We start from the raw sequence: 18353 nt of genomic DNA, 5'->3' as shown, positions 1-18353 counted from the left end.
GGCCCGGAACATGAATGCATGTGTATGTGGACATGGAGATCCTGTTGGGCTTTTATCATATCCGATCCTGAATTAGCAGGACCACTTTATTACGTGTCTCAGCCATGCTGAATGCCTGAGCAGTGCAAGCACACCCATGTGACCTTTTATAGCGCGCTCACGGTGGGCAAAGCTGTTCACATATGGATGCCAGGCTGCACGCTCCTTACCTGGCAGATGCTTCCAGGAGGGGCACAGGAGCAGCCTCCTTAACCCATCACATGCCCCAGTGACACAGCCAGGAGTGTCAATGCCTCTCAAGTGACCTTGGCTGGGATGGCACGAGTCCTTGCGGAGGGAAGAGATGGCCCTCATGCTAGCGGAGGAATGGAATCTGCTGGGGTCAGCACCCATGTCAGGTCGGGAGAGGCCCCTTTGTGAAACTCCAGGATTCACACAGGGGTCGAGCTGATACTGGGGTTGGTCTGCAAGACTAACCTAGCGCTTGTCCAAACCAGGCACCGATGCTGAGTTGTGTTGGGGCTGGGAGTCTTTACCACTATTTTGAGAAGCTTCATCTGGATTAAGAGCTCATTAATATCATCAGAGTAAATGGGCCTATTAAAACATCTTTAAGCAATATCTGAACATAAATCTCCCTAAACTATATTTAATGACTGTACTTAAGATACATTATATGCAAGTCTTAATGAGACATGAGATGGCATTTGAAGATTAAAATTAGAGAATCCATATAAAGTCTGTCCACTTAATGTAGCCTTAAGCTATCCTGATGAAAGCATTACTACCAAATTATTACTGCATTAGAACAAATATTTTTAATCATGTCTGATTTATGCATTCTCTTTTTTGTACAATTTTCATTTTCGCAAAAATGTATGTGAAGTTTACAACAGAGTATATGTGAGAATTTTCGAGTTTACTGGAAGGGCTCTGGGGAAAGGTGGAAACAGAATTTCATTGGCACTGCCTGATCAAAGCGTCCTGGGTGCCGAACCACATTTCTTACTCGTGGTTTCATTAGTCATTCTAGTACTATGCTTAGCCTAGTGAATTTTACCTTACTATCAACTTGCTACAAGATCTGATCAGATAGAAAGCAGATTTAACCAAATATGTCCTGAAGTCAGACAACAGACAGGGTACAATGTGTCCAGCATGAACAGTGTTAACCTCTGGGCCCCTGAGAGGTTCCCAGAGCACAACTCCCACCCTGTCCCCAGATAAGACATTTTGAGCTGAGAGGTCTGAGACCTTCTGTTTGTCTTTTGTTTCCCTGCAGCCCGCCGAGGAGGCATCCACGAAGCCCTGTTTCCACGCCAGGGACCTCTGTGTGAAGAGCAATAAATGTTGATGGTAGAAGGATATTAAAAAAAATTATTTTTTGATTCCTCTGGGGCCAAGGGGATTTGGACTCCTTAAACAGATCCAAATCCTCCTCAAGTCTGCTCAAACAAGGAAGCATTCTCCAGGCTCATGTGGAACTGCTGGGGGGCAGGATGGGAGCACGGGGGTGGGGCACTGCAGATAGGCAGGTGCCAGTCTCGGGGGGGGGGGCTCTGCTCCCCATAAAACAGGAACACAGGCTCACATAAGCTGTACCTGAGAGAAACCTGATAAGACTTCAGACTTCCTGGTCTTCTGAGAACAAGTCAAACTTCAGACTATTGGCACAGGACTATTTTCCTACATATTTATCTACTATACTTTTAAGACACACACCCAAATGATATTTTGGTTTTGGTTGATGTGCAGTGCTGGAGTTAGAACCCAGGGCCTTACAGATGTCAGGCAAGTGCTTGCCCACTAAACTGAATACCTGGTCCTAACAAAAAGAGTTTTGATGCAGAAGAAAACTCTGTCCATACCCACCACACAGCTGCCCTCAAGAGGACCAAGACCTGAGGTCTGTTCCTGGTGGATGTGCAAAGTCTGCTGAACAGAACAGAGGTGTGCTGCGTGAGGCTGTCCTGGTACCAGTTGGTGTGAATGCCTCTGGGGAACACGCACAACTTGGGCTTAGCCTGACACCAGCACAGGTGCCTGGCAACGAAGTGGCACTTTGGAAAACGTTAGAGGCAAATTATCATTGAAGGTTTTCAGACTGCCCCCCCCATACTTTATACCAAAGTGTAACCGCCTTTATACATGCGATTCAATTATGAAAGACTTCTGGGATTATGCAAATCAAGAGCAGTCGATCTGTGACACCTCTCTTAATAGAATAAGAATATCTAGTTTTTTTCCTCCTTCAAAGAAGAAAGTAACACAATTTGAACACATTGGTCATTTAAAGAAGGCTCCTCCCTTAGCATGTAAGATGGGTAGCAACAAGCCTATTTCCATTTGCTCTTTCCAGATATTCTCTCTCCAAAAGGAACTACTTCATAATACAATTTCGCGTTTTTAACGGTACGAATTAGGCATTCTTCATAAATAACAGCTATGTTCTATACACAGGAGCTCCTTTTTATTAGGGACACAGTAATGAACAATGAGCAATGTGCTCTATTATTCTTTGTCAAATCACAAAATGCTACATTAGAATAACTGTGCTGGTCAATGTAATATAGTAGATTAAATTCAACTTCTGTGGAAAAACCACTGTAAAACAGCATGATAAGAAGGCTATAAAAAATTTAATTTTACTCCAAACTCCATCACAAAAAAAATGGTGTGAAAAGTAATTTTGCATAATCAGTACACGCCATCTGGAACAATTAACCGATTTCTATAGAACTATGAGGATCAGTCATATCTGCTTATTAAAGATCAGAAATTATACAAGTAATAAATCCTTGAAAAAACTAAGCGTACTCCCGCCTGTCAACGCTATTTTAACTTCAAATACTGAAGAATGCCTGATAAGGCTGAAAAGAAGAGATTAATATATGCAAATTACATCCAGCATTTAAAATCCCCACAACTGTCTCCGGGTTTCTGTCCCTTATTGCTGCCTTTATGTTTTATTCATACACCAACTCACCTGTCACTTCATAAGCTATAATATTATGGGGTATTATTAAACAGCATAAAGCCGTGCTTTAATTGGAAAGCTTCATTGCATTTTCCAATTATTTGGAGTAAATTAAAAGCAGATGCACATAGTTTAATAAGGAGTCTAATATCAGTTCCGGGAAATCAAAATTCATTGTCATTACTATGCGGTGATAGTTTTGCAAACTGTACTCAATTTCAGAGGTTTTCAAAAGAAAATCTGTCTATGCAATCTGTTAATTGTCATTCGGTTAATAACTGTTTAAATATCCAAACTACACAGCAGCTTCCTATTTTAAAAAATTAAACTATAGCGTTTGTGAAAGCAAACAAATACGCCATGCGGCTCCTGGGCACGGCTGGACTTCTCAGCCTTGGGTTCACCGAAAAACAATGGGCGGCTTTGGCAGCTTCACCCTGGAGCCCGAGGACAAAGAACTGCAGATTTGCACCTCTCCATGCACGAGGTTACTGTACTTGCAGACAGCTCTTTGCAGAAAAGGGCAGAAGCCATGTTATAAATCGTGCTTTCTGAGGTCTGCACCACTCAGCAAAAAATTAGCTTCCAAAGTTTTAATTGGTCCATCCAAAATAAATCCTTTTAATGGGTGAATTAACTGATTCAGGCCACAAACATGGAAAAACCCAAAAGAGCAAATGTCGTGAGCAATTTGTTTGTTAAAAAAATTGACCCCTGAAGGGCCATTCCTGCACTAGCTCACAACCCCTGAATGGAGGGTGCCTTACGCTCTGTAGTCACCGGCCACCGTGCCTTCAAGTGGACCCAGCTGCCACACAAAGGGCTGTAGCCTAAGTCATTATGGACTTAAAGGACCAAGCCTTATAGGTTACTCTTGGTAAGGAATCTTGCTGCAGATGTAGTTACAGCGGGCTCTGCAGCTACAAGTTGCATACATACAAATACGTGGAGCAGAGAACATTTACAAACGGGAAGTCATAGGTGTGCTCCAACCAGTACACGTAACCTTTTCATTTTTATACTAAGTGACAGACTTTCAAATCCTCGGTGTGTAAATTATAATAGGACAAGTAGTAATTGACTTTTAAACTCCACCCACCACGAGGGCTACAATTAATCTGTTTTTAGCGTTAGAACTGCTGTGCTACAAAGTTCATAAAGTGTAGGGTCTTTCCCCGAAGCCAATTAAAACCTGAATCTTTCAAAAAAGTAACTGCAGAATTTGCTCTGCAGCTGGTGTTTCAGAGGGTGGAATGGCCAATGTCCGAATCACAAAAGGGTAAACCCCTCCAGGCCAGAAAGGACACCAAACACCAGACCGGACAGCCTTCTGCAAAGCCACTGGGATCTAAACTCAAAGATGAAGATAAAAGCAATTCTTGTGCAGTGATCCAAAAAATAGCATCTCTTTTTACCCCCAAAATTACCTGTTTTAATAAAGTAGAAATACTGTGCTAACTGAACCATTTAATTATCTGCAAAAATGATGAATCAAAACAATAGTTTGCAAAAATAAATGACTAACTTCTGATTAAAAATGTCTGTCCTCATTAAATCCAAATAAAAGGTATGATATCTTAAAAAAAAAAAAAACCATAGCCTGAAGAAATGAACAATCCCTCAGCAGTGACAATCCTACACTGTATGGTGCCGGTGACCTCCCGTAGGACGGGACTGCTAAGAAAGTTGGTTAAGCTGTGCTCTCAAACCCTGAGAAGAGACATGCGGAAGGGCAACTGGGTGCAGTGCATGGCGTGCCCTCGGGGACTCAGGGCAGAGAGGGGCAGCTCAGGACAGGGCCTCTGCTCCGCTGTGCTGCGCTCGGTGTGTGATTCTGGGGCAAGGAAAGGGAGCTCTTAATATTACTGTTATTGTTGCTATTTTGCTAAAAGATCTAGGGAGGCGAGTGACTGGGAAGGCAGGATCCACAAACCTAAGAGAACATGACAAAGGGCAAACGAGAAAGAAGAAAAACCATTTGGAGGCTGCAGCACAGACATGATTCTTTCTCAAGTCAGAGATGATTTGAAAAAAAGGGAAAGGGAAAATCGAGGCTGATTTAAATCTTGAGAGGGTAGCAAACTAACATCTCAAGCAATTACTGATTTCTGTGCTAGGAGAGACGGTTTGATTTACATTGCTCCTGGCTGGTGCCAGGTCCCTTCAGGTGTTCCCTGCCGGTGGCTGCTGAGCAGAGGGGCTGCCCTTTCTACTCACTTGTGGGGGACACAGTGCAGACAGGGAGGCCAGCGCCTCCTGCAGGTACCAGAAGCCCAGTGCTGGGATGACAGTGGTAGTGGACACTGTTTCTGAAGTGCCTATTTGGCACTATGTACTTCATATGCATCACATCAAATCTCAGAAGTCAGGAGGAAGAAATGTCATTCAGAATTACAAAAGAGAAAGTGACTGAATGTTATATAAATGGCCTAAAGTCATGCAGTTGAATACAAAAGGGCAAAAGGTGCTGAGACCAGTTTCTCTCCAGGATCAATTGAACTGCAAATATTGAGAGTTTCCTGCATGCCTGACCCTGACTTGGGCACTGGACACGTATCTCCAAAAGAACTTGAACTCTGGCTGAGAAGCCAAGCACCGAACAAGATGCCATCACATGAAAAAGGGACTCCTTCCTTAGAACAGGGAGTCTGAGCACATGGCCAAAGCTTTCTAAGAAGCATACATGGCCAGAAGGCTTACTGCCAAATAAGCTGCCCATCCTGGACCTACAGAACGGACAGTAACCATTGATGGAGAAAATGCTCATGGGTGTTGTGTAATCCATGCACCATAGGAACTCGGAAGAGGAGTGAAATGGGCATTTTGCTGGCACAGGGCATATTTCGGGTAAATACACCAGCTGAGGGGGTATAAAGACCGGTGTGCTTATTGCCTGTGGATACAAGCGATTAAGGACTCCTAAGAGTGTCACCAGAAGCAATGCTTAGGGCCAACGAGGCAAGCTTTACTCTCTCACTCAAAATAATGGATGCTGCCTCGCCAGTGGATCATGAGATCACTCATGCTGTAAAGCAAGTCAGGCGTGAGCAGCCCTCTCTAACAAAGGATCTCACCTTAGACGGGGGCTCACATCACTCATTGTCTTAGAGACAAATGTAAGACAAACCTGGGGAGTGAGGGGCCTCCTTCTCTGAGTATACAATAAATAATTCCATCTGAGTTCCAGGCTGGAGAACCGAAGTGTGTGTGTTTTTTACGTAAACAGGTTTAGGGTCATCACTGACCATTAATAAAAAGAAAGAAAAGCTCTCGTATTCAGGACACAAACACAAGTGAATGACAGGGATGGGTTCAGGTATTCTGCCCACATGGGAAAGGCGGCTTCATTTTCTAAAGGTATCAGAATCTCCTTTGTCCTCCTGTCAGCAATTAAATGCTTTTGTTCTGACACAGGTAGGAGTGTGTGACAGCTGGCTAACTTTTGATCTTATCACCAAAGCTCCTACAGCCATCTCCAAGTTCTGCCAACATGTTCACCTACTGGTAGAAGCTACTGAGAACTTAAACACGCCCACCTGGAATCAGAGGCCCTGCTGCTACCATCGAAATCCAGAGAGGATCGGGAGCTGGAGAACTTGGGGACTTAGGAGCAGGCGGGGAGGGGAGGCATTGGGGCTAGGAGCGGTGGGTCACAGGAATGGGCCCTTTCTGAAATGCTGGCTGGGACACTCAGGGTCTGGGATGATCTGGGTACTTGGCTTGGTTTCAGCTAAGGCTTGATCTAGAAAATGAAGTTTCAAAGCAGGGAAGCTATAGGGTGGCACTAAGGTGACTGTCAGTTCAAACAGGACCCCTGCCCATGGGCAGATAGGCTACAAGAACTCAGTGCCAGACAGCAAGGGCAGGGGAAGGAAGCACTGAGGGTTTGGTCCCCCACTGTCATTACAGGGCTCAGAGAAGCGCAAGGTGACATCGGGTGATCAGAGATCCCCAGACAAAGGTTTACCATGGCAGGGCCAGTCTAGTCCCACCTACTGATGGGGCCTTCTGGGGTACCTGGTCTACCCTTTTTCCTAGCGACGAAAGGGTCTGAGAAGCACTGGGAGGGAGGGGCTGTGGGACAGTCACACACCCACAGCACTTTCTCTAGCCTGGACCTGGCTCTGACCCCTAGCATAAATCACTGTCACCCTCACCTTGCAGATGAGGGATTACAGTGGTCCTTAGCTCAGGTCATGTTAAATAAGGAATCCTGTGTCTCCACTGTACTGTTCTGCCTGGCCAGAGCTGACAGGATCCACCTGTCATTCATGACACCTTTGTACCCTGGGCACTGCCATCAGCCAAGTGTCCGAGGTCTCACTCCAAGGAGGTCCCACACACAACAGTCCAGGGGTCATCTGAGATTTTATTCATTTATTTATTTTTTTGGGTACCGGGGATTGAGCTAAATCCTCAGCTCCTCACCTGAGATTTTAAACAGTGCCAGCACCCATGAGTGCAGGCTAGTCCTCGCATGACTTAACGCAGGTATATGCATCTTTTCCCACTCTCTGTCTGACAAGAGGAGGAAAGTGCCCCTGTGCATCCTGGGCTGAGAAAGCTCCTCAGGTCAGGGGCTCAGAGCACAAGGTCTGGAGTCAGAGACCTGGGCTTGAGTCTCAGCTCAATGGTGTAAGTCACAACCTCTCTTGGCAAGGAGGTACTGAAATTAAGTGATAAAATGCAAGAAAGCGTGCATTGGAGTCTTGTTCATGGCAGGCACTGGAGGAAAGTTGGGTATTATAAAATAAATCAATTCAATTAGTTTAATCCCGTTTAATAAAGCAAAAATAACTTCAGCTCCCTAAATGTGTTTAAATGAAAGAAGTTGCCTTAATTATATCATTTTCCCCTCTCAGCTGATAGTTTATTATTGTGAGAGAGACAGAGACAGAGACAGAAAAGGCTCACTGATACAAGCTACCCCTAGGCAGCAGTGCCTGCAAAGCAAACTGCTTGCTCCCTCCAGAGCCAGCCTCTGAGGAGGTGCTAAGAGTGGATAAGAGCTGGGATTAAGGTGCTCCTTGGTATCCAGAATTTCTCTGCCAGGTCTGTCGTCACGCCACCTACCAGGAAGGAAATAACAGGTCTATTTCTGCTGAAACACCAGACAAAAGAGACAGAGGCCCAGGGAGGAAGATATCAAAGGTCCAAGCGTTTGCTAACTGCTCACAGGTTAGGGACTTTCTGGTCAGGACAGGGTTAGGACACAAGGTCTGTGAAGTCTGGGGCCGTAGCTGCATCTTTGCAGGCCTCACTTGGGCCACTGCAAGGTGTGCAACGCACCTGGCTCCTTCCCACAAACCTGCGGCCTTGGAGGTGAATGCTGCTTTGTCCCTTTAACCACCAGCAACTTTGCACACGGGTGGCTTCTGGTCACTATTAGCTGAACACCACTGCTGAAGTGACGGATGTGACTGCAGCTGCTGGGGCTAAGAGACGTGGGTATCTGGATCCAGACAGGCTGAGCGCCGGCTTCTCAGTGGAGAACCAGGGCCTGACCCCAGCTAGTCCCCTCTCAGGGCCCTCTGAATTTAAGAGGGGATGTGGTCCATTAAACCAACGCCGCCTACACCCTGCCATGCTTAAAAACCAAACACAGAATGAATATATGGTGGGAGGGCGGGCACCTTTCTAAGAGCACTGAAGTATCCGTCACCTAATAATATCCATTTTCCATCATGATGAAACTGGAAAAAGTCTTTGCTTCCCTTCCCATGCAGTGTGGGAGGAGCAGGCATGAAAGTCTCCAGCAGAGGCCAGCCCGTAGTTGCTCTTCCCCCAAAACACCAAGAGTGGGTTGGAGGGTTTTATAGAAGCCCCGAGCTTCTCTCCTTCCTGCTCCCCAGCCACCATTCTGTCACCTCTGAGAGAAAGGGCTCATGGGCTGCTTGCCACGGAAAGCAGCCCACTTCTAAGTGATGGTGCGTGACAGATGTCTTGGCTTCCAGGAGCGTCGCCTCGGGCCTCTTATTGCCAGTTTCTCTGGACTGAGGATGGAATTTTCCATGTGCACTCAGAGAAATAATTTTATATGCCACAATTTCATGAGAGAGCATGAAGATGATGACAACAAGAAGATGAAGACCAAGCTGGGCCCAGGCCAACATGTCCTGACAATTCTCAATTTCAATCTCTGGGCTCCCACATGAGTGCCCACGTGAAGGTGGGGGAGAAGCGGCATTCCATGCTAATTCCTGGAGGTCACAACACGCTTACAATCCCTGGCTCTTACAACAACCCAGGGGATGGAGCATCAGTAACTAGTACTGAGGGGCTTGCCCAAGGCTGCATCATGCAGGACTGTAGTGGGTGCTGGTTACCTATGTTGTACAGTGCACATCCTGGGCAGCTATGCACAGCAGCTCTGCAATGGTTTGTATGGATCACAGCCAAGACTCTGTGCTTTTGACCTCAAACACCCCATTGGTCACAGGCTTTCTGCTGCTGTCAGGAGCACAAGGTCCACACAAGGCAGCTCTCAGTGCTTACAGATGAAGAGAAAAAACAACTTTGTTCTTTTCTTGCTTTTATTTGCATCCTCCTCAACTAGAAAGGCCCGAGGGCTGCCTTCAGCCTCTAAACACGGTGTCCAACTGCTCAAGCTGCTCACAGCTGAAATCTCCCCAGCACAAAGCAGCGTGGCATGAACCAAGAAGAGAGCACCAGTTGGAAAGGAATCAGAAAGCTCTCATGGAAAAGCGGCTTGGGACAGGAAGCGGGGAGGCAGATATTGGAGACAAAGCAAGGAGGAGACGGGGAGCAACCTGGGCTGGAGCAGCACCAGCGCGGAGGTCACAGGTGGGAGCTGACACCAGTCGGGTGAGCTCCGGATGGATGCAGGTGGCTGAGCCCTGGGGTGTCGGGGGACACAAAGGTTTGACTGAGGGGCAGACAAGCCCAAGCTGTGCTTTGGGAAGAGGTGTCTGCCACCTGGGCAACTGGACTGTGGCTGGAGAAGCCCAGTCCAGGAGGAAAGCCCAGGAGTGCCAGAGACAGAGCCTGTTCCCTGGCAGGTCCTGCCCAAGAATGGGGACGCAGGAAAAGAGAGGTCACCCTAACGCTGGCTCCGGTGGACTCGCTGGGGCATTGGCTTGATCCAGGGGCAGGTGGCTCGGAGACTTCTCACCTGTCTCTGTGAGATCCTGCCGTGGATACTCACAACAATGAGCTTCCAGGAGGCGAGCACTCCCGAGTGCCCAGTGTGCCTGCCCGCACACGCTGTTCATTAACTTTGGTGACACAGCCACCACAGTGGATGTATAAAAGCACATCCAATTAGCCGGGCCTACATGAATATTTGCACTCTTAAATCTTTTGCATTTCGAAAGGGTTAAAGCTTATTATTAGCATATAATTTACAGCCCTTTCTCCCAGGAAAGGAATAATGCACAGTAAATGCCACATTCATTTTAATAATACATGTTACAGTCTGTGCCCAACATCTGCACAAAGGTAAAGGAGACAGATTTTTTTGACATGTCCCACTCTGCCATCTAAACACAGGCTTTTTGTTTCTTAAGTGACGGAAGGTTTAATCAAGAAAGCAGGCAATTCATCAATCGAAACAAGGCAGCGTGCGTGCGCCTGACAGCACACACATGGTTGTGTACAGAGCAAACCTGGCCACCTGTCAGCCGCACCTTTTACATCAGGATATACAAATATGCTGTGCGATCAATTCCCCGTCTGCTCCCACTCATTTCTTCTTTTGCTTATTATATTTTTCTTTATACTCGATTTTGTTGTCAGTCAGGGCCAGAGGAGATGGATAGACAGGGGAAGCCACGGCTGTTACAGGTGATGATAAAAATTTATATGCCTTTACAATGACTTATTTCCTCCTTGATTTGAGCACCATCATTAGAAACATTTTTCACCTCATTCAGGAATTTTCCCCATATGCTACTATCTGTGGCGGTGCCAACCTGAGGTGACTTGCTGGGACCCTTGCCGCCTCCCAGGCACTCACGTGCTACCTCTCCAAACTAACCGAGGTGCTTCTGAAATGCCGTGGCAGAGGGTAAAGGGAAGCAGCGGACAGAAACACAGTGCCCCATCAGACCACAAGAACAAGTCCTAGCAGGAGACAAGGCTGACACCCCCCTCCCCATCAGTGCACACCGCTCATATATTTGACCCATGCACGAGCTGACACCCAAACCCACGGGCCATGGTGAGCCAGGCATGCACACACACGTGCATGGTGTAGACTCTGCAGGGTGAGCTCATCGGCCCCCACACCAAGCATCTGGGACACAGGGGCTGAGCCCACTTTACACACACCCTGCTGTGGGAATCTCTCCCCTCTCGTTTTCCAACCCTTCAATGCTTCACTATCACTAAGATACTAAGTTTAATTCTGCCCCCTTTTTCCCAGCCAAGGGATAGTAGTGAGGTAGACACTACCAGTGAAGGGAAAATGTGTTTGCGATGGTTTAGTATGCACTTGGCAAGTTTCTAAATGATTACACTGTAAGATACACAGATTTCTTTCTATCCTAAGATGAAGAGCTCATGGCAGAAATTTTATCCGATTGGATGAAATATATAAATCATGAATTGCACAATACTGATAATTAAATGTCCATCTTCCAGTTTAAATGAGGAGTAGATTAAAACTGCATGGAGGAGGCTGATACTCAGAAATCATTAATTATTTTTAATTGCTTTGTGCCTTCCTAGTCCGATGTCAGAGCTAACATGGCTCGTTCTTGGCTCTTTCGGGATCTTGAAAGGGGGCAGATGTTTAAGAGGGGACAGCTATGGAGCGCAATAAGGTGGCTTTTCCAGAATTCAAAGAGAAAACTGAAAAAAAAAAAACTGGGAGGAGAAAGCTGAGATCAGGTGGTCAATACCAGATGTGAGGGTCAAAGCACACAGTGAGTGTTAAATGTTAAACATTTATGACAGTAAAAGACAAACTGTCATTGGCACGCTCGGGATAGCATCCCTCACTGCAAACACACTTTCTCAAGCGGTTCTGCAAGTTCTCTTCTGTGTCCTTCTCCACGCTGCATGGTTGCCTGAAGTCCTGAAACAATGCAAAATGCTAACGTTTTGTGGTCATTTTGGCTTTGGGGAAGAGCCAGAAGTTTCCGGTGCCAGATCCGGTGAACAAGGTGGTTGAGGACACACTGTCCAGTTTTTATGAGACTGCCCTTCCACTGGACAGCACCGGGCAGCAGTGCCCATCATACTTTTATCACCCCTTATAACGATATGAAAGAGGACTTCCAGAATTGCTTCAGAAAGCTACAAGAATTACAGGATAAATATGTTCCAGGACAGGGGAAGTAAACTGGGGATAAATGACAATATGTCTTTTACTAAAGTAATTTTTTTGTTGGGGGAGGTACTGGGGATTGAACTCACCACCTTGCACTTGCCAAGCAGGAGCTTACACCACTGAGCTAAAGCCCCAGTCCTACTAAAATAATTTTTAAAAATTAAATATTCATCATATATGCATGTGCTTTGCTCTACAGCATTTTTTTCAAGACAGGAAAGTTTTCTTTGGTAGAAATATCCTCTGCACTTGGAGACAGAGATTAGTTTATAGCAGCAGCAAGGCTGGGTGCATTGGTACACTTGGGAAGCAGAGGCAGGAGGAGCACTCCAAGTTCAAGGCCAGCCTGGGCTACACAGTCAGTTCAAGGACAGCCTGAATTACATAGCAAGACCCTGGGCTTAAAAACAAACAAACAAACCAGCAATGACAAAAGAACAGCAAGCAAGACTTCCAAATCTGTTCATTAAGCAAAGCCAGCTGCAGGGCTGAAAGAAACATCCCCCAGGCTAGGAAAAGTAATGCTGCTCTCCTCCCTGCTGAGCTGTATTCCTGGAACCCTCAGGTACCACTGCAGTCTGACAGGGTGTGAGGCTAAAGGACATTCCCCTTCCTGAGGTCCCCTAGGTCCCCACTGCAGGTGATTCAACTTTCCATCACCCCAATGGGCACACAGAGTGTTCTTTGGTTGTTTCTGTGTGTTTGGTTTTGCTTTCTTTCTTTCTTTTCTTTTTTTTTTTTTTTTTTTTTTGAGATGGGGTCTTGATATGCAGTTCAGGCTGGTCTTGAGCTCACTTTGCAGCCCAGGTTGGTCTCAAACTCGCAAGGATCCTCCCACCTCAGCCTCCCGAGTGCTGGAATTACAGGCATGAGCCACCATGCCCGGCTGTGTTTGATTTCTTTTGAGATAGGGCCTCACTATGTCCCTTTGTGTTCAGGCTGGCCTTGAACTACTGGACCCAGGCTGGCCTTGACCATCCTGCCTCAGCCTCCCAGGTGCTGGTATAGACTGTTTTTATCAAACTCACAGTCATCACTGCTGGAATGTTATGTTTTCCACAGCACTTTACAAAGCCCTCTTTTTTTTTTTTTTTTCCAGGTTATAAATATTTATAGTTCTCTCACCCACATACTTGCACAACGTTGTTGGATACACTAATGAGCTTTAATACGCATCTGTGGGACTATGATTTGTCAGGAATAGAATGTGGACAGGGACAGAACTGAAGGAATGAACCCATCTGAAAACAGAGCACATGTTTGGACAGTACAGACTTTCTACTCCTTCCACTGGGCTTTCCAAGGACCGCACCACGGCGGGCCAATAGACCCAGGGCCTCTTCTCCAGGAGGGGCTGTTTCCCAGGGTCAGTGAAAGGAGCAGTTATCTTCTTCCCAAGTAATTAGCTTGTTTCAGCTCCTCCATTCAGAGATTGTCTTAGATGCAGAATCAATGCAGAGACCCTGCATACAGCTATCCCCTGCTCCTCTGTTCTCTTTCATGCATTCTCTTGTTCCTATTTCACTTTAAACATAGATATGTACGTGGGGGCTACCTTGGCTTGTCTGAGACAGGTGAATAGAAGCTAATGAGAAGTCAGTCAGACATCCACGCAAGAACTCTAAGACAGGAAAAGAAGTCTGTCTGGGACCAAAATAGAAGACATCTCAGGAAAGACAAGATATTCTTAAAAAGAAAACCAGCAGCTAGGAAGAGTCCAGAGGAGGACACTCAGGGCAGTTTGGGTACAATCTATAGAAATCAGCACCCGCTGAGCACAGCCCCCCAAGATCACAGAGCTGTGAGGCGCAGCAGGGGGAAGCGCCAGCCTGGCAGATAAGAGCTGCCACTTACCTATAATAAGGGGAGAAAGATGCACTGAAGTGTGGACCAAGGGAGAGCGGCGCCTACACTAGGGTTGACGGCAGAGGCCCAGCTGGGTCGGGCACTGAGCATTTCTGGCTTTGCAGGCCACAGCGTGCCGCCAACAGGACCCTGCTCCTGCGGTGCAAGGCAGCTGCAAACGGTGCAGAGGAAGAGGTGTGCTGGGATCCAATAAAACTTTATTTGGATTCCTGTCATTGTTGTATGGCACTAGATATTTTTTTTCTCAATGATTAACATCTCCCTCCACTAGTAGGTAATAGCATAGACTGTGGGTGGGTGCTGGCAGAGGGCTCCTCTGGGGAAGCCGCTCCAAACCCTAACACAGTAAGCAGGACATGCAGAGCAAGAGAGGTGGGGACAGCTGGGTGTGCAGGGCCAGCAAACTGTGAGAGGAAGTGGCAGTCAGGATCATGGAGCAACCCGAGTGAACAGAGAGAGGTTCAAGGGGCTGAATGGCAGGAAATAAACTATATTTTCAGAAGACGGACAATAAGAAAATGATCGATCTGTGGTCTGGAAGTGATTTCCAGTAAAATCCTAAAGCCTATTATGAGCTAGGCATGGGTGATCATTAGGGGCAGCGGGGTTTACCAAGAACATGCCACATTAACACCAGGTCTGTACTTTTCTTATTACAAAAGCAACACATGCTATTACAGAAAAATGAGTCATGGCAAGGAAACCAAAGAGGAAAAGAGGATTGGAAAGTCCAGGGTGAACCACTGCAAATACCTTGGTGTAGACCTTTTCAGACTTGAGATATACATATATATACTGAGATCCCATTGAACATTCTTGTTTGTCAGCTGCCTTTTCCCCACCTACCCATATTCGTATGCATCTTTCTATCTAAGTCAGTTATTGGGATAATTGAAAAGTCAAGGCCACTGGGTGGATATTTTACAATTTAACCATTTATCTTTCTTTTGGGCATTTAAGATATATTTACCCTCGACCTCTGGCTTTGAAGTATTATTTTGAAAAATCAACAGTGTTCATCCTTTAACAAATCTTTTCCACACCAGCTAGTATTTTCTAGAAGAGACCCGTGGAAGAGGAAGTGTAAGACTCAGAGGTTTGCCTTGTGGCCATTTTGAATGGGTACAAGAATTTAATCCTCAACCCAGATTTTAGTGTTGAACCAGTGAAAATTTCTTACTCTGATTTCATAGGCAAGAACCAAGTATTGGTTGAACTATGTAGGACACCTGGAAAATTTGCCCAGTGGAATGTAGAATACCCCAAGTAGTGGGTAAATAGGAATATACAGGAAGGCAGAGTCCAGCTTGCCAAGGGAAGGTCTTGTGGAAATGGCTGGTTGGAGGTGGTCACCCCAGACACCGAAACATTCAGCTGGCAAATCAGGGTGATTGCCTGCCCCAGGATGTTACAGGGAATTCCTGTGCAAGGGAGATGCTGAGCGAAGCACTCTCCTGCCTCCCTAACCTCATTCCCGCCTCTGCATGCCCGGGGCAGAGCTGCGTATTGTCCCTGCTGTCACCTCCAGCACCTCTGAGCAGTGGCTCTCCCTTTGCAGGCATGGTGGGGGTGAACTGTTATTATGCAATGCCCGAGAAAAGGGGCCCACTAATAGGCGTGCCACTGAGCAAACCGTTAAAAGCACATAACTGTACATACACACTGAAGTGGGAAGTTTTTCACACCTCTAAGATATTGTTTGGAAACTTACTTATCTTAGGAAGGGACCATTAACTAAGGGAGCAGGACCAGTGTCTTGGCATTTGTACCAGAGTCTTAGTACAAGAATATGTCATCAAAAAAGTGCCAGTGTTAGTTCAGAAGAAGAACACCTGGATGACTCAATTCATTACCAGTAGAACTCCAGCTATGCAGGTGTGGACCGTGGGCAGGGCTGGGTCCTTGGGTATACTCTGCCTTAACTGTTTCTGAAATTAACATCAGAAAACCTAACTTCGCAGCACTCACTGAGCTGTGCCACTTGGTGCCAAGTACTGTTCGCGTAGGGGGTAAGAGCGTGGTCTCTGCTCCCGCCTAGCCAGAAGGACGCAAGGGCAGACTGCCAGCAGCGGGTGGAGGGGCGGGCAGGCTTCCCAGTTGTGCCCTTATTGCCCAGTGCTGAGCTTGCATGCATTATGGGTCCCTTGGGGTTATTTCTGGCAGCATCACTGCTGAACAGTTTTGGACCCTGGACGAGCAATTTGGTGTCTGCAGCCGTGGAAGAAGCCTGAGCTGTCTGTGCTGTGGGCTGGAGCCTCGATACTTCTGGAAGATAAAGCCCCATGGGCTGCCACTTGAATTAATATAACAGGAAGTTTCTGAATGGCTTCCCCTGTGTCTTAATACTGTTACCTTGGTATTGCTAAACTAACAGCTGAAATGAACCCAGACAACACCTCATCACAGACTCGGAGCGAGGCAGCAGAGGTCCACAGGCAGACGACCACACTCCTGCTGGACTAGAGATTCCTTTCACTGGGGTCCCTTCGCTGTAGAAACGCCACAGCTGGGAAAGCCATCAGGGACTGCAGGGATGGCGGGGTAGCCTGACACTGTGCTGGAGAGAGATTTGCAAGCTGCAGAAGAGAAGTCGTCTGTCTGATGGAGCTGTCCTTGTGTGTATCAGGACCAGGGCTGCCCGGCTGGATTTCACGGGCCTGTTATGCACCACACTGCCACTGAGCATCTGGGGAAATACTCAGCTTTTCTACAAAATAGGTCATCTTTCCACACTTGTTATGCTCCCTGTCGACTCTGCTGAAATAGCCACGCACAGAAGAAATTCTCCCTGGAGATGCTTTTCTCAAGACAAACACGCTTTCCCCTCTCCCCTCAGTTCCTGGAGCCGAGTGGGGTGGGGGCTTAAGGACAACCTTGTTCCTTCCCTTCCTAGCAGAAATGTCACCTAGAAATGGAACAACTGGCTTTTGCTTATACTTCCAAACCTATTAGGGAGTGATCATAACGAGAGAAACTAATACTGACAAGAATTATGCCATTGTTCTATTTCATCTGTTTAGTAACCTGAAGTTGCAATTTTTAGAAAAAAAGATTACCTTTTAAATAACCGATTCATTATGGTACATGAACGAGTGCCATGTTCCCGTGTTCAGAATGTCACTCACCATTAAAGGCGTGCGCTGGTAAGTGGCACCGATTTGCCACTTCCCCCTTGTATATACAAATGCCCCTGCCTGGCGGCCCAGGATAATCAGAGGCGAGTTTGTGGGTTTCTCCAGCTCTTAGCAAGTCACCTGTGCTGCCAAGCACCTAATGAATCTCAATTCTGTAATAAGGCTGGTAAGTTTTCCTCTCCCTGGGCGAAGGTGAAAGGGAAACGAGGGCTGATGAAGTTCCTGCCAAGGTAACGCTATCAATTTCAAGGCCAAGTTCAGAAATCACAGACTCATGCTCCAGGCATGCGGAGGGGGACCGCGGTGTGCCCTCCGGCCACAGCCTGGCTCTGAGAAATGAGAGGTGAGGACAGACTGAGATCCGGGAGGGCAAGTTGGCCCCGGCTGAGCTCAGTGCTGCTCTGGGTCCCCCGGGGAGACCCGGCCCCTGGTCTGGCAGGTACTCGATGTGGTGAGTGTTCCCCAGAAAACTCCCTTCCAGCCTCAGAAACATGCACCTTGTTTTTCATCATTAGTTTCAAAACATGCTGAGTATTTGGCCTTTCTCTACATCCTGCGGGGACACAAAGGAAAGGGAAAGTCTGGTTCCTGAAGAGATGGGTCCAGGCCTCTTGCAGGGAGAAAGGAAGGTGAGACAGATGGGTGTCACCAGGAGACAGTGAGGGGGAGGTGGCACCCAACACAGAGCCAGCAGCTGGACCGCAGCAGGGGCCCCGCATACCTGATATGGCATACAAATTGGAGTGCTGGTACTCATAGTCCGTCCGGGTGCTGTTCCTGCCTCGGAAGGTGGCAGGGAGTGTCAGAGAGATGTGCCTGGGAAAGAGACACAGCAGAGAGAGAGGTGGTTACAACAAATAAGGAGCAGCTCCCAAGGTTCAGAAAACACCCAGCACCACCATCAAGAGACAAACCGCAGCAGGTCCTCTGGATTCCAGGTCCTCTCAGGAATCCAGAAGCTTCCAGACATCAGCAGCCACCCTTTTCCATACTGGAGATCTAAGAAGAGTTGCCCAGACCTCCTAGCATGTCCAAGTGTGGGCCCAGTCCACCCACTCAACAGTGTGCACCAAGGGAACCAAAT

General features: G+C 47.1%; 1 protein-coding gene across 3 annotated transcripts in view; it reads right to left on the bottom strand.

Moving 5' to 3' along the window:
* The window catches only part of Mvb12b (multivesicular body subunit 12B), a 163820-nt gene that overhangs the window by 50538 nt on the left and 94929 nt on the right, over positions 1 to 18353 (bottom strand). For all 3 annotated transcript variants that reach the window (XM_063227666.1, XM_063227674.1, XM_063227668.1), the window contains exon 7: positions 17991 to 18085. In XM_063227666.1, coding sequence (XP_063083736.1) covers positions 17991 to 18085 — 95 coding nt within the window. The remainder of the gene's footprint in view (positions 1 to 17990; positions 18086 to 18353) is intronic.

Source organism: Cavia porcellus, unplaced genomic scaffold, assembly GCF_034190915.1.
Source record: "Cavia porcellus strain 051 isolate PalLab524CR breed Dunkin Hartley unplaced genomic scaffold, mCavPor4.1 scaffold_1, whole genome shotgun sequence".
NCBI lineage: Eukaryota > Metazoa > Chordata > Mammalia > Rodentia > Caviidae > Cavia > Cavia porcellus.
The sequence above is the reverse complement of the archived record's forward strand: the minus strand, read 5'-3'. Positions and strand labels throughout refer to the sequence as shown.